General features: G+C 40.0%; 1 protein-coding gene across 1 annotated transcript in view; it reads right to left on the reverse strand.

The window, feature by feature from the left end:
• Nucleotides 1–23,548, reverse strand: part of CDH13 (cadherin 13) — a 396,356-nt gene that overhangs the window by 64,365 nt on the left and 308,443 nt on the right. The window contains exon 8 of the mRNA XM_081335863.1: nt 7,384–7,524. Within this exon, the coding sequence (XP_081191989.1) occupies nt 7,384–7,524 (141 nt within the window). The remainder of the gene's footprint in view (nt 1–7,383; nt 7,525–23,548) is intronic.

Raw genomic sequence — 23,548 nt, forward strand, 5'->3', positions numbered from 1 at the left:
CAATGAGACAGAAAAGATTCCAAACAAGTCGCTTGCCCTACAAGGCCTGTAGCAGGAACATCTATCCCTACGGATTTTGCACGATACAGATATAATTAACCAGCAATTTTCTACATCAGATGGGAAAAAGATTGTCCCTCTATCCTGTGATTTTTGCTCTGACCGTATAGCTCTAAAAATCAAAAGCTGCCTGCTCTTCAGCTGGCCCAGAGGTCCACCTTGTGAAATCTCATGCACTCTAATTACTAACATCTATGCCAGGGGTCTCTAAACTTGGCAACTTTAAGACTTGTGGACTTCAACTCCCAGAATTCCCTAGGCATCATTCTTGGACTTCAATGTGGCATGCTGGCTGAGGAATTCTGGGAGTTGAAGTCCACAAGTCTTAAAGTTGCCAAGTTTGGAGACCCCTGAACTGCCCTATCCTCAGCCAGAAGTCTATGCCAGCAACTGGAATTGGAGACTATTTCTTTATAGATGTGTCTACAGTAAGAAGGGACGCAGTGGCTCAGTGGGTTAGGACGCTGAGCTTGTCGATCAGAAGGTCGGCAGTTTGGTGGGTCCAATCCCGAGTGCCGCGTAGCAGAGTGAGCGCCTGTTACTCGTCCCAGCTTCTGCCAACCTAGCAGTTCGAAAGCACGTAAAAATGCAAGTAGAAAAATAGGGACCACTCCGGTGGGAAGGTAACAGCGTTCCGTGCACCTTTGGCGTCTAGTCATGCCGGCCACATGACCACGGAGACGTCCTCGGACAAGCGTTGGCTCTTCGGCTTTGAAACGGAGATGAGCACCGGCCCCTAGAGTCGGAAACGACTAGCACGCATGTGCGGGGGAACCTTTACCTTTACCTTTACAGTAAGAAGGCTAATGAAGTGGGAAGGCTAATGAAGAACAACTTCACTATGCTGAGGAACTTGAATTGGTTCCTGAGCCAACAGGGAGGTATTTAAGCTTATGCTAAGACCACAAGCCAACAAAATCAAGTATCTGCCTATCTCATGCTGTATCAAGAGCCAGCCAGATGTTGATTATTGAGCATTTGAGAAAGACACGGATTAACAGGTATGTTTCAGGAAGCTGGTTATGGGAGAAGATGTGTCACAGTAGAAGAATAAACAGCTGCTCAAAACATCTAAATCGGTATGGGCACAAGTCTTGATCCAATTGATGGGCAGCAGATTTGAGAAGATGACATTACAGAATGCCTCCATGGGAAAAGAAACTTTCTAAGAATTTCTTAATGTCATGAATGGGAAAGATGCAGAGAAGCTCTAACAGTAGATGTTAGGATTTATGTGCGAATATGCATCAAGGTCTATTTAGAATTGGGGATATGTGTATGACAAGTTTAGAACATCATCAGAGTAAAGACAGAGAGGCCTTGCTACTGAAAAATCCTGCCAGGAGCTCCATCAAGATGGGCTTCCATAGAAATCTGAGAATTTCCAGCAGCATCCCAACTGCTGAAGAAAATCAGATACAATGAAGGACGAGGTATTTCTCCACGCTTTTGTGCTATAAATAAGGACAAGATCAGCATACTCTGCCTGTGAGCATCTCTGTGACTGGTGACCTTTCAATTCAGAAAAAAAAACCCAAAAAATCAGATTCAAAGGTTTTTGCTTGGGTGGGGTGAGAGGGCAGAGATGACCTCCAAGCCTTTTCGAGCATCACTGCCAATTGTCCACCGCTTCGGCTGACCTTCCTCGTCTATCAAAACTTTCTTTAAAAACACAGAAATGAGGGCTTTCCATCAAAGGCAGAGGTAGTGTCATATTTGCAGCTTGCTTAAAATGTTTATCCAGAGATTACAGAGACAACTTCTACAGAATTTGCTGACCTTGGCTGAGACGGGAACAAAAGCATTTGCAGATGACCCCAGCAAAGAGGAGATAAGGCTGTTTTCTTGCGGATCCAGATCTAATGATGGCCTGAGTAAAGAGAGAGTGGCTAAACATCCATCCATCCACCCCATCATCTTGCAAGAAGCTGTTCTATTGAGGGAACAGTTATCCAAAGGGACCAAATTAATATGCATCTGGAGAAGTAAGAAAGGGAGGGAAATTCAACCCCTCTTTAAATCTTATCATTAAGACTTATTTTCCCTCTTCTTTTCAAGGGGGAGACAGTGGCATGTTGTTATTTTAAGAAATGTTGCTTCTTTGCAGAAAAATTATTCTCCTTCCCCTCCCAGAATCTGGGGCTGAATTGTAATTGTAAGCTGAGGACTACCTGCACAGTTCCATATCTGCTATTTAGTGGGAAATGACCCATTTCAGTCCTTCCCTTTTAACACGTTTGTAAGTCAGGGGCTACCTGTATATTTCCAGCATTTGAAAACTGGAAGGAAAGGTACTTATCGCAAATTAAAATAAACCTGCAAATATTTGCTCGTAGAATTGGAGTCAAATTGGATGTAGAGGGCCATCTGGCTGAATTCCCTCCTCACCACAATTGTAATATCCCCGGATCCTGCTTCCATGCCTCGGGTAATACATTCACTTCTCCCATTCCAATGCTGTAGACTTCCTACTATTAGGAAGCTCCTCCTGATGTTTACTTGAAGGCTAATAAAACTCATCTTGGAGCAATTACGTCTGTTGTTTTTCATACCTATTTGCCTGATTGCAAGGCACGATGCCTTCTCCCCCAGCCGTTTTCTCAGCCGCTTAGGCTGCTAATGGGAGAAGGGGAGGCTTAATTCTCCCTTGCCTTTAGATCTGATTTTTGAGCTGCTGTCTCTTGTTGAATGCAATCCTCATTTGTTCCTGATGGAAGAAGAAGCAACTCCTGTACATGGCTTCTGAATCACTTCCCTTCAACAGGAAGCCCCAGGAGAAAAATCTTGCTGTCCAGAGGTTCAGATAACTCACGAATGCTTCCGCCCTTGAGGAAGGGACGAGTAATCAGAATGATGGATTAAAACCCAGAAGGAAAAAAAATAGATATAATTTAACTCAATAGGCCGGCCATTGTTCTATTAGCTTCTCAAAGAATGTGATTATTGAAAAATGCCTGCTCCCTTTCAACTCGGTGCCCATCTTTTCCTACTGTGATCCAGCTCACTAGGTATAGATAACAATTTACCCCGAACATAAAATATTGGTGGCTTCACCCAGCTCGTTAATATTCTTTACAAAAGTATTCATCAGATATTTCTCTCTCTTTTTCTAATGCTTTGCCACACCCAGAACAAGTGAAAAAGACATGCATATTTAATTTGCAGAGAGGGGGAAAATGCTACTTCTGTTTTCAACGTAGTAATCTTCTTTCTGGCTGTTTGGTATTAATAGCTGTCAATTTCACTAATAGACATGTTGTCAGGGACATTAAAAAGATGCTTCTTAAGTGTATTGAAGATGCTCCTTTTCTGCCTCCGGAATTATGACCCAGGCCTCGCAGATGAAAGCAAACAAATTAATGATGGGGCCTTAACACTTCCATTTGTCATATAAGGAGATGTGAGCAATTTGGAACTATCCATCAAAACTAGAAAAATCACCCAGTAGGATGGCCTCTTCTTTGAACGGCTGTATTTTTCAGAAAATATTTTCCCCCCCATCACTCGCTATGAGAACATTTAAAAAACCAAAATAAAACAAAAACCAGTGCTAGATGCAGAATACAGCTGCAACTAGAGTCATCCTCAACTTATGACCGCAGCTGAGCCCAAAATTTCTGTTCCTAAGCAAAGCAGTTGCTAAGTGAGCTTTGCTTCATTTGACGACCATTGTGCCACAGTTGTTGAGAGAAACACTGCAAGTCTTAAGTGCCTCACGTGGTTTGTTAAGAGAATCCAGCTTCTCCCATTGACTTTGCTTGTCAGGAGCCAGCTGGAAAGGTTACAAAATGGTGACCAGGTGACCCTGGGACAACTGTCGCAAGTCCATGCCAGTTTCCAAGTGTCCGAATTCTGATCATGTGACCACAGGCATGTTGCAACGATAGTAAGTGTGAGAACCGATCGTAGGTCAATTTTTTCATTGCCGTTGTAATTTTGAACAGTCACTAAACGAATGATTGCAAGCCGAGGACAAAACAAAACTAAAGCAAACTAAAGAACACATATTCCTGTGGCATTGCTCTGCCGAATTTTCCCCCCAAGTAAAGCTGCATTCCTGGTGCAACAGATCTGACTTTTAGTAAGAAGAATCTATCAGTCTTTCCAAGAAACTTAAAGCCTTCAAAAAAAAAAGGGGGGGGGGAGGAGAAGAGAGGAATCCAAAGCTACTTCCAGACAAAACTCCACTGTGTTTTCTGTCGACAATGTAGGTCAGTTGAAGAGAGGCGGCTGAAAGAAATATCTTGAAAGAAAAGTAAAGGGCTGCCAAAAAAAAAAAAGCAGAAATAAAAGGCAGAGAAAATCAGAGAGACAAGATGCTCCTCTCCATCTGTAAATATCAAAAGAAAAACAGCTGAAAGGGAAGCAGAGCTATCTAATGGAACCATGAAGGCTGCAAACTCTTTTAGCTCTGATTTTAAAGCTCTATTTTGCCAGGCGGAAGCCCGGCCATAAATAAACCAGGATTTCCACGGGAGTTGGACATCCAGTGATTGCTTCCAAGAAAACATCTCTGCCTTTCAGTGTCCCGTGCCAATTCTCTGGTTTGCCCCTCTTCTTTCTCAGAAACTCAGCTTGCAAACTGCAGGTACAACTTACAACTGCTCATTTAGTGGCCCCTGAAAGTTACAACGGCACTGAAAAAGGTGACTTATGGCCGTTTTTCACACTTGCAGCCTCCCCAGGGTCACATGATCCAAATTCGGATGCTCGGCAACTGACTTCTATTTATTTACAGCTGCAATATCCTGGGGTGATGAGTTCCCCTTTTGTGACCGTCTGACAAGCAAAGTCAATGGGGAAAACAGATTCACTTAACAACCGTGTTGCTAATTTAACAACTGCAATGGTTCACTTAACAAACGTGACAAGAAAACTAATAAAATGGGGGCAAAACCCGCTTAGCAAATTTCTCAATTAGCAACATAAATTCTGGGCTCAAGGATTACCTGTATAAAATCCCATCTCTTCATTCCTGCTCACCTGTTGCCTGCTAACATTCAAAAAGTGTATTTCATGGCACCTGTAATTACAACTGAAAAGGTCACATCACTGTTTCTTTAGTTAATAAGACTAATTTACTTTCACTGGCTATTTTTAGACTTGATTCTTTTTTACTTTCTTAGACTTTAACTGGAAACAGTGGCCACACCTGGAGGCAAATTCAATTAACGGCTGACACTGCCTACAATTTGTGTCGTGATTTAATTTTCTTTTGGTTAATTAATTCACTTCCTAGCACCGGCCATCCTTCTCCACCTGTCCACAGCCTGTGTTAAGTACAGTCAGCTTGTAATAATGTTCTGAGGGGCTGGGCATGGCAGCCAACTTATTTTTACCTCCTTTGAAAGCTGGAACTGATTTTATTTCATTTTATTTTTACAATGGAATTGATCTACTGCATTGCAATTTAAGACTTTAAAAGGTGTTTTCTTAAAACTGTGAGATGGGGGTTTGATTGCTGTTTCTGGGAAGGGACATTCATCGCCTCCATGCCCTCTTTCTTTCTGGAGTTAGCAATGTAGAAATGGTAACAGGTCAGTAAATCTTCGTTATTATAAGAATCATGGTTATGTGGCTACCCAAAATCACTTGCTTTAAGTTGGCAGTCATATAAGTTGAATCAATTAAACACATTAATTTGTTTAACCAGAATTAATTAAGCAAATAAAGAAATGCAATCATGTTCTTTTGTCCTTCTCACAGACTTCCATTTTCCATAAAAAACAACTAACTTGCCAAGTATCCAGACTGGACAAAATCTTGTTTTCCACAAACCATTGTTTATATACAGATGTCGCATGGAGTAGATCTTGGAGACTGGCCTTGACTAAATATTAGGGACACTGTGGGTTCTCTGGTGTTCTCTGAGCTTGGTAGTTTTCTTGCAGACATTTCATTACCAAACTAGGATGCATCATCAGTGCTCTGTGCACCACAATTCAGTCCTGAGCTTCAAATATTCTCTTCTATTACAGACATGGTGGAAAATCTACATGATTGGCTTAAGCTGTCCAGCCCTATTATTGTCAAGGGTCACCGAGAAATGACAAAAAGATACTTTGGTGTCCAAAATTCCCATAAACACAGAGCTGGCCATCTGTGTCCCCAGATGATATAAGGGGAAACAACAGAGGTACATCAGGATGTCATTGTGCAAATGAATCAAATTATGTCCGTGATGTTATTGTGGTTTGTACGAATGCCTACGAAACTAGGAGTTAATCCTGAAACAGGTTTATTGTGTATTCCTCTAGAGGAGAGGCTAAAGCCAACAGATGGGATTTAATAGGAGGAGGATCATTCATCTAATCCTCTTTCTAAAGATCTTACAAAGATCTCATTATTCTAAAGACATCTAAACTACTGGCCTTCTCCACCTCAAATGTATCCTTAAATTATCATTTAATGGCTAAATTAAAGTTAAATAGCTAAACGGCTAAAACACATTGTTTACCTTTAAATGCGATGTGAACTCTGAGAAACAGTTAAAATACACACATTTTTTAAAATTTCTGTCGGTGTCCTTCTCTTGTTCCATCCAACATTAGTTTGATTTCCCCAGTTATAAGTGAACTCCACTTTTTCTACAACAAAAGTATTCTTTTCCTCTCCCACCCCCTCCCTTTAGGGAAAACAGAGCTGATATCACAGAATCTATCTTTTGAGGAAGAAAATTGATACTAAATTTAGAGGCTCTGATATTGGAAAAGTCATTATGGTCCTGTCAAGGCGAGCCTCTCTCAAAGAGAATTTGTTTGCTGGGCTGCTGACAAACACGATGATTTCCATCAAGTTTCATATTGCAGCTTTTGATTCAAATGAAAATTTACTCCAACTTAAAAAAAACACCCCAGAGAAATAAATTTGGACTGCACAAAACAATAATACCTACAGCCATGAAAGATTCATGTATTTCAGGACCAGTTAAATAATTTATATTAGTTTGGCTAATATTAACCACTCTATGTATTTTGAAGTGATTTTTCTATCCCCCCATGTCTACCCCATGCACTTCCATATATATATATATACACTGCTCAAAAAAATAAAGGGAACACTTAAACAACACAATGTACTGTATTTAATAGTAGGATGTCTTATTTTGTGTTCCCTTTATTTTTTTGAGCAGTATACACACACACACACACACACACACACACACACACACACATATATTTAGGGAGGCTGATATGATCATTTCGAACTTCTTATGTTCTCATCCGTCAGTCATACCCTTTATCTGAGATTCGAATTTATTTCTGCTTCAGGTTTAAACCAATCAACCTCTTGTCTTTTGTGCATTTTGAAATAAACATTTACCTCTTTCTTGGTGAATTCTGGTGCATGGTCATTTTTATCATCAATGATGATTGTTGCAGTGGTAGTCCCAGTCAACCCAACTTCATGTCCAGCCATGTCCTTTGCTTCTATGATGAGCTCATATTTTGGATTGTCCATTGTCTGCAGAGATGAAGAAAGAAGATAATTTACTTCAAGAACGAGATGTTCATCTACTTGCAATATCCCCATTACGTATCTCCTTCTGATATCCCCATTATTATGCTAACAGACTTTAGGTAGAACCAGTCTATGGAATTGTTTTTCAACTGTTTATGTAACCACATAAACGAACAATCTTTGAGGAAATGGAAAACAGTATACTTGTAACCAATACTGACAAATCTCAACAATAAATGGCTTAGCTCTTGATGGAAACCATATATACTTTCAGCCTACAACAATACAGCAACAGGTATTAACAAAGAATATGAATTGTACTGCTATAGAAACCAAACTGATGCTGAATTTAATAACAGCTGCAAGACTTTTGGTAGCGCAATACTGGAAGAAGGAGGACCTGCCTACTATTGAAGAATGGACTTTGAAAGTTTCGAACTTGGCAGAAATGGCTAAAATCTCGGCATATGTGAAAGATCGCTCACAACAGAGATATATAGTGGAATGGAGAAGATGGATTGATTTTATTCAGAACAAATATGGGACTACAAAGTATCATTTAGCATTTGAATAGTTATTAGTTATTGTAATTAGAGGCTAGATTATTTTTCTTTCCTATGGTTAAGGAGAGTTAAAGTGTGATAGGGTTTAAAGAGTAATTATAGTAACATTTTAGAGTAAGATTGTATGATGTAATACCCTGTATTCGGCTCTGGGAAGTTCGGGGGGAGTGTTGGGATGGGAGGGATGGGGAGAGGGGTGGGGTAGATGGGGTATATGTTTTAAAAATGTATTTTAAAACTTTTCAATTAAAAAAACAACAAAGAATATGAATTGTTAGAAATTACCATCTATGGCCTATGTCCAAGGCCAGTTGGTACAAGCCCCAGTAAGAACAGGTAAGAGGAAGAAGTGGCTGGTGAGATTTTATGATGTCTTCTGGAATACAGCAATATTATAATAAATAGAGCAATATTTTGATTTTTTTAAGAAACTGGGCTAAAGATAATTAAGGGGAGAGAGTTCCCCCGTTTCTTGAATGTAAGTTCTGAACACCCATCTATTGGGAGACCTCATCAACTCTATTGCTCAATGGAGAACACAGATAGCAAAGATCTGTACAATTTCTACTTTCTTTTAAAGCGGTGTGCTAAGTATTACACTCCCGGCAATATTTATTGCAAAGGTATTAGAAGAGCAAGACAGCCAGTCTGATGGAGTGGTTAAGGCCCCTGGCCAGAAACTGGGAGATTGTGAGTTCCAGTTCCACCTTGGCCATAAAGCCAGTTGGGTGACCTTGGGTCAGTCATTCTCTTTCAGTTCTAGGAAGGAGGCAAGGACAAGCCAATTCCAAAAATATTTCCACAAATATTCCCTAATCCCCAAGTAAAATAAAATTAGAACAGTTTAGAGAGGATGCATCTAAAGAAATGTCATTAAAACAAGGTCCTAGAAATCCATCCATCCATCCATTCATCCCTGTTCAAGGCAGTCTTCATTTCTGGCAACTGTATTGAAATCTACCCATCTTAAAGATGGCAAGGTTGAGTAACAGTGTTCTCCAGGAATTTCTCTAAATGGAGAAGAGGAGGAATCTGCAGGCCAGCCTTCTGGCAACACAGTTGCAGAAATTATATGTAATACCGTACAAATTCTGAAACACCAAAATTTTTAGTACAGGAAAATGTTGTAAATAGGTTACATATTTCTCCTATCCTCATTTTTTGGGTCTGATTTTGTTGAGACCATGGCTAATTCCAGCCATGCAGCCAGCTAAATGACAACAAGTGAATTTATGGGATAATTAAAGGTTTCTCTGTTGTAATTATACTAGTTCCTTTGACAGTGCTGTGTTTGGACGGAGCTGGAGCTGATAAATGAGCCATCAGATGAATCATGATTTAATGCCTGATCATTAAGGTTATTATCTCTCCTCTTAGCATTATATCAGCTTTGTTTATAGTGGATGTGTTCTCTAGGACATGGGGAAACAGACAGCTAATTTTCGCTCTTGATGATGCCATCAAAAGCAAAATAAATTAATTCCGAAAGATGTCAATTCTTGCTCAGAAAGTAGCAACCTCATTCTGAATTGATTTCTTCCCACTTATGGAAGATTGCCACATCACCAAACCTGATATCTTCTAGTCCTGAGGACTGGGCTTTGGGTCTTCTTTGCCTGCTCTTTCAGGACCATTTTATTATTATTATTATTTTTTAACTTGGTGCTGCAAAATTCACAAGTAGCTACTGAGAGATTGAGGACCACCTCAGTGTTTGCAATCCCCCCCAAATTACCAAGGCATTTCATGGTTGAATTTTCTTAGTAAGCAGTCATCATCCATTATTTGGTATGCATTACCTACTATTCAAGGCATTCTGATCTCTTAATGTAAAACTTTATTGAGTACATTATTTCGGCATGTATGAAAGCAAAACCAGCTCTGGCAAACCCCAGCCCAAACCCCTATAGTAAAAGAATAGAATTCCCCTTCCCACCCATGAACAGGTCACATTGTCCAATTAGGAGCAACTACTGTATATTGTTATGAGAAAATGTCTCTATGAGTTGGGTCAGACACCTGGTGAATTGTCCTTGATTCTCACAGTCTGCCTTCTTTATCTTTGAAGCTGCATTCCATTTCCTCATCCTCTCTGCAAGCTCGTTGGCAAGCTAAGAAGCAATCATTATTGCACCAGCAGAGCGGGCTTCAAGCTTGACACATTACTAATAAAAAGGTTTTCAAATATGTAAATGGAAAACCACCTCTGAAACATGTTTGCAAAGAGCAGCTTGAACTTGTAATTCCGGGAGTTGAAAGTCCCCACATCTTAAAGGTGCTGGGGTTGAGGAATACTGCTATAGAATTTAACTGACTATGGTGATAACAAATCATCATGATTTAAAAACAGATGCAAAAGGAAGAGTCCAAATGTGTTCACAGTTGGTCTCCTGTGAGTTAAGCCCACTTTTTGGTGACCTCATGGACATTCTCATCTAGCTTTCTTGAGAAGAGCATGGAAGTCGGTTTACTGTTGCTTTCCCCCCCCCCAGGATATTTCTTAACTTTTCAGTCCAGTCTTTGATCCCTTGGTGATCTCTTCTCAGCACTAATGATGCCTGACCATGTTTAGCTTGCCCAAGTCATCCCTTGCCTGCTGAACGGTAATGTTTAATTTTTGAAAGAGAAACCTTACTCCATAAATGACTTGAGAGCATTCAGATTCATCCATAATTATTTTTTGATTAAATTCAGATATCAGGCAAGTCAATTTTTAGGTTTTCTCTTGGCCTGACCCATTAGTTTGAGGAGGCAACAACTGCACATTCAATGAAGCTATGGTTTTATATCTTCTCTGATATCATTTTAGCCACTGTGGGGACAGATTTATTTATTTATTAATCAAATTTATATTGTTGGCCATCTCATGAGATTGAGCCTGGGTGGCGTACAGAATGCTGGATTGGATAGCTTTTGAGTATTCACCTGTAGTCTAGCAGACATATACAGCAGTGCAGGAGATGAAGTGCAGGAATGACTCATTATTTAATAGACTTGAACAAAATTGTTTGGAGAAGTTCAAAGAAGGGGAAGTGCCAGCTCATTACAATCTAAATAAATGAAATGATTCTTTTTAGTGCAAGGAAAGACAGCAGAAGAGATAGTTTGCGCTGAGCTTAATCTCAAATGTTTTCATGACGGTTCCAGGAAGGCAACAATGCCAGTGTTCCAATGTATAAAGAAATAGGTTGCAATAATTCAATGATGATTCATATTAAAGCACTGATAACAGAATAACAAAGGGTCTGGATATCCTTCCAGTAAGGCACAATGGTGTTTAATCATAATTTGGAGCAAGAGTACCATCAGAATAACAGAATGACAATTGGAAGGGACCTTGGAGGTCTTCTAGTCCAACCCCCTGCTCAAGCAGGAAGCCCTATTCCATTCCAGACAAATGGATGTCCAGTCTCTTCTTGAAAACCTCCAGTGATGGAGCACCCACAGCTTCTGGAGGCAACTTCTGTTCCTCTGGTTGAATATTCTTACTGTCAGGAAATTTCTCCCTAGTTCTAGGGTGCTTCTCTCCTTGATTAGTTTCCATCCGTAGTTTCTTGTCCTGGCCTCTGGTGCTTTGGAGAAGAGGTTGAGCTCCTTTCCCCTGTGACAGCTCTTCAAATATTTGAAAATGCTATCGTGTCACCCCTAGACTTTCTCTTCATTAGACTGGACATTCCCAGTTCCCACAAATATTCTTCATATATTTTAACCTCCAATCCCCTAATCATCTTTGTTGCTCTTCTCTGTTCTCTGAGTCTCAACATCTTTTTAATCTTGGGAGAAAACCAGTAAAACTGCATTTCTTGAGCTGGACCAATCGCACCCTGCCATCTTCTTTCCAGTCAGATAAATCCAAGAATTATATTTCATCAACCTGGATGAAATGGTATTTCATCAACATGGATCTTTTTTTCTATTGACATATTATTATCCTAAAGGCAGGTGTAGGCTAGCGTTCTCCCGTATGGACCTTTTAAAAAAGCTAGAAAGACGATCTACCGAATGCCTTGCATCTTAGCCAGCTTTCCCACGTTTTGGGTTGCCACAGGGATGTAGATCTGAGCTCCCATCATTCTTAGCAACTCCAGCTAGCTGGAGAACTCTGGAAATCACCTGTAGATCCGGGTGTAAGCTGCTGAGAGTCATTTAGCAGGATGCCCTGAGGCATGTAGGACATTAAAAGCTTCATGGATATTCCACCAAAATGCTTCTTTCTAACCTCCTGCTCCTCCTCCCCCACCCCCACCCCCCATCATAATGTTTAGAGTAGCATGGAATACGAAAAACTTGCAACGGCAGCTTCGATCAGCAGGGAGAAGAAAACCCCTTGAAGTTATACACCCTGTGCCATTAATCTTGAAGGGCAGAGAGTTCCAACCCAGAAATGTAAAAGTGGATTGCAAAATGTTTTACAGCTTACAGCACTAATTTTCAAAATCACCTCTGTGATTTTTATCCACTAAAGAGGGAAATGCCAGGAAATGTTCAGTAATGGCATTTTCTGGGCATTTTGACCACTGGTGCTAATCTGCAAAGCACTTCAGCCATGGAGTAATACATTTTCTACCTCAACCTTTTATAACATGACTTTCTGATGTGGCTGTAAAAAAGTTTTCCCCCTCTGAAGGAGAAGGAATCCAAATGTTCATGCCTAAACGTTTTTGCATGCCTGCATATATTTTTAACTACTGTTTTGATTCCTTGAAGAAGCTGTCAACGTGGCCCAGAAACGTTTTTTCTACAACCTGCTGCATTTTTACTAATTGGTGTAGGATTGAAGAGGCTGCATGCAGACTGTCCAGCTGGGAGGAATAATGGGAGTTGTAGTACAGCGGAAGCTCCTTATTTCCAATGGGATCGCCCTCTGATGAGCTGCCACCCATGGCTTCTTGTCCTATCCCTCGGTGCTACGGAGAGTAAATCAAAGCCTTCTTACCTGTGACAGTCCATCAAGTATTGGAAGATGCTATCAAGTGTCCCTTTCTTCATTAGACTAAGCACACTTAGTTCTCTTAGCTGTTCATCATACGATGACATATTCATACTGAGCTATCAGAAGGCAGAACAAGAAGCAAAGGGTGGGAACTAATCAAGGAGAGAAGCAACCTAGAAGTCAAGAGGAATTTCCTGACAGTGAGAAGAATTAATCAGTGGAACCGCTTCCCTCCAGAAGTTGTGGATGCTCCAACACTGGAGGTCTTCAAGAAAAGATTGGACAGCCGCTTGTCTGAAAGGCTCTAGAGTTTCCTCTTTGAGCAGGGGGTTGGACCTCCAAGGTCCCTTCCAACTCTGTTATTCTGTTAAATGCACTTTTGATCTCATAATAGGTTGTATCAACCTCCCTCCTATTGGTTCCCCCACCTCACTGCATTTCATCACCGCAATGCACAAAAGTACTAGCTTGTTGTGTGCATTGGCTTGATGGTTTCCACATGGAAGATGTCATACAATTAACGGGCAAATGAATACAGGAAGAAGGGTTGCTGTTATTTATTTATTTATTTATTTATTTATTTATTTATTTATTTATTATTCATTCATTCATTCATTCATTCATTCATTCATTTTTGTGGACTCTCTTTGTCACCAAACCTCTCACAGCTCTTTGGGAGGACTTGATTTGCATCACAAAGTTGGACAAATCTTCAATCACTCTGATTTACGTAATTCAGAAGTCCTCTGAATCCAAGGCCGAATTGACCCATTTATCAGCTTGAATCCTGTCTTCCAGAATAGGAATGTAATTAAAAGAGATAACCAACTCAATAATGAGGGTGGGGGTGGGGGGGGGAAAATGCAGCATTATGTTTGACAAAGCCTGAGACTCTCTTTAAAGATTCTCTTTATATTTACAATTTTTTATTATTATTATCATTATTATTATTATTATTATTATTATTATTATTATTATTATTATTATTATTATTATTATTATTATTATTAAAGCTTATCTTTGTTTACTGTTAAAACTGACAGTAAGAATTTCAGGTAGCTTTCTAAAATCAAGCGCCCTTCTGAGCATGTAATGAATCAGTAAATGATAGCATCTTTGCCCATAGACAAAATATAATTCTAGTGGATGCATTTATGTATTTGCTGGGTCATTCTCCAGGAGCATAAACTGATGTAATTCCCTATCCGATGGAAGATCGCATAAAATGGATTTTCAATTACACTGTGGATGCATGTAGATGCCCATGCAAACTTACAAAATCATGGGCTTAGTGGAAATAAGCCATCACTTTTATACAAATGCTCCTTGATTGATGGGAGCGTCTGTGGAATTTTTCATGCTTTAATCACTGGCGTGGCAATGAATCCACCTTGCTGTGGGTTGCCCTTTTCATTCATTCATTCTTTCCCAGTGCATCTTTGCCTAATGTGTCTGAAGTGGGATAATCTGAACCCGATCATTTGTGCCTCAAAGGACAACTTGGGTTGATTTGTTTGAGGATCCCGTTCGTTTGTGGATGATGTTCTCAGGAGTCTTCTACAACACCATAAGGTCAGAAACATCAGTGCCCTTTCTATCCTACTGGATTAGAACATGTCCTCTGGGACTTCCAGATCCAGACAGGTTAAGCCCAATCAAACATTCTTTGTGGTGGTAGACAAGGACCCGAAGACAGCAGTGGTGATAGATTTAGCAGTGCCAAGTGACAATAACATCAGGAAGGCATATGAGAAACTGGAGAAGTACCAAGACCTGAAGGAGGAACTAGAAGAGGATGTGGAAAGTCAAGACCTAAGTGGTCCAGGTGCTGGTAGGAGCAATCAGGGCTGTGTCTCCTAAGCTGAGAGAGGGGCTCCAACAGATTTAATTTAATAATTTAATTTAATAATTTAATTTGTATACCGCCCTTCTCCCGAAGGACTCAGGGCGGTGAACAGGGGAATACATAATAAAAAACAGGATACAAAAATTAAAAAGTAATTAAACAACAATGCCTGTAATAAATTAATACATATTAAAGTTAAAACCGATTAATAAAACCCAACCCCATCCCATCAGATCCCAGGAACAACATCAGAACTTTCTGTCTAGAAGTGTGCAGGACTCGGAATGGCTCATATCCTGTGCAGGACCCTCAAAGTCCAACAGAGAACCTGAGATCTAGGATGGCCACATCAACGAACTGGATTTTTTCCCCCCTGTTACCAAATTTTAGCATCAAGGATAAACCCCACATTTGGTTCCAGATCCCAGAACTGAAAAGAAGCGAGTCTGTTTCAAAATGAAACTTAGTGTTTCTAGCCCTTTCCACCTGACTTTTGTAAGAAACAGTTATTGTAGTTAGAGGGATGTCTGGTTTCAGGTTCAGTTTGGAGGTGGCTTTTTACAAATAGGTATGACCTGGCAACTGTTCAGCAACGCAATGCTTCTTCATCAAAATGAGTAAGAGCCATGCAGCTGATTGAAAACAGAAAATTTGCTGGATTTAATCAGTCAATCAGAATAGAGCCGGAAGGGACCTTGGTGGTCTTCTAGTCCAACCCTCTGCTCCAGCAGGAGACCCTATACCAGGGGTCAGCAACCTGAAAGAGTGAAAGAGCCACTCGGAACCGGTTCCCTCACAAAAGGAAAAACTGGGAGCCGCAAAAAATGTGTGCACATGCGCGTACATGCGCACATGCGTAGAACAGGGTTTGACTGAAGAGTGGAGCCAAGGCAAAATATGCACCTACCCTGCATATTTGAATTGATTGGTTGAACTTTTTTAGTCCCACTTTTTTTTTTTTGGACTGCACATGGCAGAGGACCGGGAGCCGCAGGAGACAGCTGAAAGAGCCGCATGAGGCTCCGGAGCCGCGGGTTGCAGACCTGTGCCCTATACCATTTCAGACAAGTGTTGTAGATTCCTTTGGAATGCTTTGGAAGAAAATATTTCTACCACCTTAGCTTTTTTTTCTGTCTCAAATGTGATTTAAATACAATAAATATTGATTATTAATCATTAGAACACAGATTTTGTCTTAAACTGTGCGATAAGGAATATGGAAAATGCACTTAGACCATCAGTCTTCTTGAGTTCCTCGAAAAGATCCATGCAGGTCTGTTCTTTGTTTACAAATTCCATTTTTTGAATATTACTTAACAACGAGAAAGCTGTTCAACACAGCTTTCTTTTCTGAAGATGCTCAGAAAACACAGCTTTCTTTTTTTGAAAATGCTCAGAGGCCCTCAATTTAGGTCATTTCAAGTCAAGCAAGGCTGTGATGTGAACATAATTGCTGAGTTCACATTCTAAACTTGAGCTCAAAAGAAAGAGAGACTGGGAGGCATGGGATAAAATAATCAGTTCACTAAATACAGGCAGTAAAATGTCTGAAAATTATTGCTTTCGTGGAATGTTTAATCAGTCAGTTCAGTCCTGCTTATCAATATGAGAACCTAATTACTGAAAAGACGGCAAGTAACATTCTAGCAGATGCACATTAACTTATTAAAATCAGACAATAGTTTAAACCAACATTCTTTTCCTTATTCATGCTTTCTGGACTCAACTTCACTAAGGTGGAACTTCAGAAGCCAAATGCACATTAGTGTTGACATAAAGTCTATTATTCTGCAAATTTTCTTCTCAGTTTTTGTACCTTAATACCTTGGAGATGTTCTGGACTGTCTCTCATAGAATCTGAAAATAAGATTTGATGCACCACAATGGAGCTATGAAGGTTCTGTGACTTCGCAGCCAATCCACACACACAAATCATGCATATTCATCACCCATTTGTTACTGATGCAAGCAATGGCTAGCAAGTTTGATGACTTGCCAAAGATGAAACACAAGGACTGCATTTCCATATCACACCAGCTCTGTTTTCCGATTTTTGTGTGACTTCGGATTTGTCTTAGTATTGCATATGGACCCAGCTATCATAATTCTTTAACAAAACAAAATTAAAACCAAGAAGACTTTCCCTGTGGTCTAAACCCAATCAATACATCATCCAATGACTTTTCAAGACACAATCAAAGGAGGTCAATGCACATGCTCAGTTGGGAAGCAGCAACACACCAACAATGCTGTGAAAAGTGGATCAGAAGACCCCTGTCAGATAAAAGTTGGTATTCTTCCAAATTTATTAACTTCTTCAATTACCAAGAGATTACCTTGACATCTGAGTTATAGACTCTTTCCTAATATACCACAGAAATGGCTTTTGTGGTACCATCTGCTCCAAAATTCATCAGCAATTAGAAGCTAAAAATATGTTGCTATGTGTCTTTAGTAGGGATCTTTGGCTTATTAATATTATGAATTATTTTTGTTATCCTGCGCTTTGATCTTCAGATCCCAAAGCCTGTTGAGTCGATAAATTAATTGAACTGGGCAACATCGTGCAGCACGGATAAATATGATTATGCCCAATTAACAGATTAATTGATGAGTTAATTGGCATGCAGATAAGATATACCATCTGCCTGAGGTTGCACAGGAAACACCAAAAGGCATTGAAATTTACCACTATCACAAAACATCTGGGATCCAGAATGCCCGGCATTTGTTCTCCATTAATAGCCATTAATTTTTGCCAAAGTTTCTATTATTGTGCATTTTTTCTGTACTTACTTCACTGGGCTCTTTTACTTCTGGATTTGTTGCCTCTGGACTTAGTTTAGCCAACCAGCTGAGGATTGTGTAGATTTGAAAATATCTTTTGCTAACGGAATGTTGCACATTTCTTATTATGAGCGAGCAAGAAAGAATGAATGCTGATTTGCTCATAAAAATGGAGAACTCGGCAACTTTAATAGGAATGGAGAAATTGGTCTATTAGTAGTTCTTACTATTGTTGCATATATTTATTCACTCTGAAGTCTGTTTCCATCCCATTTAGGCATCAATTTTCGGATAGAAACACATATGAAAAACTGCAGTCTTCTCAATATATTCTCATTACAAATTACACGCCTTGGTGCACATTGCTCCCTAAAATATGCATTTATTCTAAAATAGTGGCTGTGGTCCCACACCACACCTAATGTGAGTGTTGAATTGACTCAGTTGTAGCTGTAAACTGGGTTGCAAAAACTAACCATGCCTTTAGCTTATCCATGGCAGCTCTATGAAAAAGACTTTCAGCATACCGGTATGTCAGAATGGACTTCCAAGAAAGAAATGGTGAATTAAAGATGGCTCCACCAAAAACCAAGTGGATGAATGAAGAACTGACGAGTAGGCTGTTGCTTAAGACAGCGATTTTGGAAAGTTACCAATGGAACTAAGATTCTGGATGGATTCAAAATAACATTTTGGAATTAATTATGGGGATCCTTCCTGTGGGGAAATGTTTTTTCTTCAAACTTTTTTTTTAAAAAAATGATAGAGTGTGAACCAGATCGAAGTTCTTATCTTATTTATTTTTTGTTCTTTTGTATTTTTCCGTCCTATTTTTCATTTCTGCCCCTTGTCTTTTTCTTTAGGGCTAGGGTTTAAGTTTGCATTAGTTGCTATCTTTTTCATTGTAACGTTTCATTAAAAAAAACACCTTATGTCGGTATCAAACATACGTAGTGGAAGAGACCATCATGCATTCCCAAGAAAACAAAAAACACGGTCTCCACCACTTCCTGGCCTTGTAAGTATATTCCAATTCTTCATATGGAAAGCTTAATGGCCTTGGATTATCTGCCTCATTGGTCAAGGCACTAACAAATAATACAGTGGGAAGTTCCAGTTGTAAAGCATTGCTGTATTTAAATTCCAAAGGCAGCAAAGCTTTTTAAGATGAACAACATGAAGGAAATCTCTTCTGCAAAATGCCAAGGGCGGCCGATCTGTTTTGGAGAAGCAGATGGTGGATTTCCTGGATGTGACTTCGGTCCCTGACTCGGCTTATCATTTCAGAGCAACTGCGCCGTCAATCCAGAAAAATGAAAGCCAATAAAAGCTCCAGATGAATCCTTTTCATTCTCTGAGAGAGGAGCAGCTTGTTTGGGCAAAGAATGTGCAAGAAATACTGCATTTCCCTTGGCCTGGAATGGCGTTTCTCAACTTTGGCGACTTGAAGATGTCTCGCTTCAACTCCCAGAATTCCCCAGCTGGCCTACCGTTCGTTAAATGGCCACCCAAATTAGTTTCCTGCTGAAAGAAAAGCTTCTTCCCAAATCAACTTTGAATATCCCAAGTCTTTAGGCATTTATTTATTCAGCAGAATTGGCAAGGAGGGCACTTAGTGGATATGATATCTTAAAAAACCGGCTTGTGTACATCATGGCTGGCTTATTAATGCCAATTGAAAACTCTTGGGGATTTATTGTGTTTAAGAGAGTGACAAGCACACCTTTGTCATTTTTTGGAGATATAAAAGCATCCGAAAAGTGTCATTGAAGTCCTAGGGAAAACAATAAGAGCTGGCCTTGCACCTTTGTCCTTGAAGTCAACCCTCCCTTCCAAGAAATGTATGTGTATGTAGTACTTTAAAATAAATTATTTTTTTTAAAGGCCAAACCCGCAGCCTCATTTTTCATTCTGACAGCTTCTGAAATACAGATAGATTTTTGTCCCAGATGTTGGCCATATTTATTTAATTCCAGCTAGCATGTGCAACCCTCTTGTTCTGGTTCTGTTTGATTTTGTGCCTGAGCGATCAAATAATCTGAAGACTTTTCCAAATTATCTCTGATGAGAAAGAGTTGGCCAAATAAAAGGCAAAGATATAAGCTCTTCCGTCTGAGCATTCTGACCAAATTAATCAGCCGCTTAACGGACAATACTGCAAGTTGCAGTATTGACATTTGGCTGCAGAAATATCCAGAATTGTCACAAATGAGAATGACTTATTGTAGGCATTGAAACCCAGAGCAGCCAATGACTTCTTGAAAATTTGTACATTTGCATGCAAAAATTAGTTTCTTTAGGAAGGAATTAAAATTCCGTTCTCCGCCATCAAGAACGTATTAAAACAGACGTCTTCCATCACAGCAAGGCAAAATAAAAAGGTAAGATAATTTAAATAAATGAATGAGCTAGCAAGCTAACAAGCAAGCAAGTATGGGAATGAATGAATGAATGAATGAACAAATGAAACCCTCTGCCCCGTCTATTGTATCAGGATGAAGACATATCTTATTTATTATTATCATTACTTATTTACTTATTAAATTTATTTGTTGCCCCTCTGATTATCAAATGACTCTGGGTAACATACAATGCCCTAAATAACAAAACAAAACAATTTAAAGATTAGAAACATTACAAAAATTAAAAGTTAAACCACTAAAATTAATAAGAACATGGATTAATGGATTAAAAGATGCAAGTGCGTAGATGGGGTGGAGGTGGGATCTTCTGCTAATCTTCTAGCCACCTCCAAATCCTGACTCCCAAATCCAGAAATATCCAGGTAAATTAGTAAGAAATGGAAGGCATTTCCCCAAATTTCTGTCTTTCACCATTCTTTTGCAAAACCTAGAAATGGCAGTTGGGAGTAAACCTACAAAGAACTGAAAGGCAATGCCAAAATTGGATGAGAATCCAGTTGGAAGACCTTTCTGGTGGATTCCCAACTGCATAGGGCAGAAATCAACTTTCTGGATCCAATTAAAACATCTCCGTATCAGGAAGGGCATCTCTGGAGGGTGATGACCTTCTTGTGGATGTCTTTCACCTCTCTGCCAAGCAGAGCTGCCTGCCTTTCTCAGGCCCCAAGTCCTACCATCCCTGGACGTAATGTTCATTTTAGATTCAGATTAGCTCCCGAATCATACCACTTGCAATTGCTCAGCAGCAATTACAGCAGTTTAATTTTCTCCACTTGGCCAGCCTTCATCCATCACAATCTCCTGTGTTTTGCCAGATGCTGACCCATTACACCAGGAACGCAAAAGCTAGAAAGTGCTATGGGCCTGGAATGAGAAGAAGCTTGGCTAGAAGAAAAGAATTGTTCCACCTCTCCAAAGCCCTGATGCATCTCGCCATCCTCGGCATGATTTATTTATAAGCCCACCAAGATCATAGAGGCCAAAAGTGCGTACTCCATAATGGCATTGGACACTGGTCTATTTGTCTGTGCGGCTGTTGCAGACAAAGAGAACATGAGGGGAATGCAAACACCTGGCCGTCGGTTCCAAAGTCATGGGATTCTGCTCTGAAAGGGGAAGGTTTTTCATCAGGCTGATTGTCACGGAAAGATACATTATTCTCCAGAGACTTAAGAGGACTACGGTGAAAACAAAAAGAATAGAATTTATTGCTACGAACCAGGGGAATTTCAGGAGCCGAAAGAGGCAAACAGGAGGGCTGGATTAATCAAAGGAAGGGTTTTTCAAAAAAAGAAGCATTACAAGAAAGAGACTGAAAAGAGACGAGTTTTTTCCTTCCCTTTCTCCCAGTGCCCAGAATTTTAAGTAAATTTTGCAGCCTTTTAATTTGTGGTATTTCAATTTTTGCAACAAACAAACAAACAAACAAACAAACAAACAAACAAACAAACAAACAAACCCTACCACAAATATTTTAACAGAGAGCAGAGAGAGTCCAGAACTGAATGCTAAGATCACAATAATTTTTTTTCCTATTGCAACAGATTTCCAAGGGAGACTGAGAAATAAGTCTATTCTGCTTGTCTACAAAAATGATCTTTAAAAAGTCGACAAAGGTGGCCACCAGGGTGGGATTGAAGCTGTTTTTTATGTGTGTGTCAGAGAGCTTTGAACACAACGTCATGGTCACCCTCTTGATTCTGTTGACCAGACCATGCTGAATTCCCTAATGAGTATAGAGCCCAGTTACAAATCCTCATTAAGCTATTAGTTGCAAGAAGGGACTATCATTTAGGTGGAAACCATTAAAAATAATAGCAAAGTAAAAATGTGGCTTCTGCAATCTCCTGAATTTCAAGTACTGGGTGGTCAAAATGCAATTGTCCCATCATTGTCAGGGATTTTTTGACAGATATGGCTACAAAACCCATCTTCTCTCAGGTCCACAACACAATAAGGTACATAAGTACCGTGGGTAAAAGAATTAGAAAACTATGCATATAAACTAATTATATAGGAACACATAAAATCCATGTAACACAGTCTGGTCCAATGTTTTAGATCATCATCCTTGTAGGAGATGATCAGGCTGAAACTGAGGGATGGGTCAAGCATGTCATCAGTCATGAGTCCCTCTGCACCCACAAGAGATCTAATTCCAGCCCACCTTGAATTCCATTGACTCTTATCTACTGCCAATCTGCTTGGACTGTTAATAGTTCAGATTCTTGTAGCATGCAATAAACCTGCATTCATTTGAATCACACTGACTCCTGATTTCTTGCACTTGACAATCCTGTTCTTCTGGCCAACCTAGCCCACCAGACCTTGGATCACTGATGGTGCTGAAACTCTTCACCATCTGCTTCTTGTTTATCATGTGGCTTCCTGTTGTGCGAGAAGCAGGAGCTCTCACCTTCCCTAACTTGACCCTTGCAATTGTAAGTGGGAGGATCTGACTACTTTTCCAAACTGCAGGCCAATCACTGGCCTCCCACGGAAGACACCCTTGGGGAGGGAAGACCCCCGCCCTTCACACGAGGCATACAAGTCCAACAAAGTCATTTGTATGAAAGCATTGCGAAAAGAGATCTATGTGCAATACATTGATATGAAAAAATATGCACCAACTTTTAGCATGCATTCTCTCTCTCTCTCCACGCACGCACACACACACACACACACACACTTTTTATTTCTTTTCATTCCATTTGGAAGACATGCTGCTGCGTACTACTGTCACAAATCTCTGTTATAGTCCTCTGAATATGTATGGGCACAGTGGGTGATTTGCCTTTAGATGTAGCTATCTCTAGCTACATCTCTATAGGTGGGAAACTTTTTTCCCCCTAAAAAAAAAGTAAAGGAATTGGAGTGTTTCACTGCCATAACTAGCATTAGTCTTTTTTCCTCAGCCATTCACATAAGCAATGTGCCCAGTCAAATGTCTTACTGAGCCGAAGAAAGGAAAGAGGCTGTATACCAGAATTTCGTAGTAGGCTATTGGCACGTTGGAAGATCTGCAAGGAATACCATTTGCCTGCAAGAAGGAACTGGTGGGACCATAAAAATAGAGCAAGTACAGGTAGGAAGGAAGGAAGGAAGGAAGGAAGGAAGGAAGGAAGGAAGGAAGGAAGGAAGGAAGGAAGGAAGGAAGGAAGGAAGGAAGGAAGAAAGAAAAATAGAGAGGGAGGGAGTAAGGGAGAAAGGGAGAAAAGAAAGAAAAAGAAAGAAAGAAAGAAAGAAAGAAAGAAAGAAAGAAAGAAAGAAAGAAAGAAAGAAAGAAAGAAAGAAAGAAAGAAAGAAAGGAAGGAAGGAAGGAAGGAAAATAGAGAGGGAGGGAGTAAGGGAGAAAGGGAGAAAAAGAAAGAGAAAGAAAGGAAGGAAGGAAGGAAGGAAGGAAGGAAGGAAGGAAGGAAGGAAGGAAGGAAGGAAGGAAGGAAGGAAAATAGAGAGGGAGGGAGTAAGGGAGAAA

Source organism: Vipera berus (assembly GCF_964194415.1).
Source record: "Vipera berus genome assembly, chromosome: 10".
Classification (NCBI taxonomy): domain Eukaryota; kingdom Metazoa; phylum Chordata; class Lepidosauria; order Squamata; family Viperidae; genus Vipera; species Vipera berus.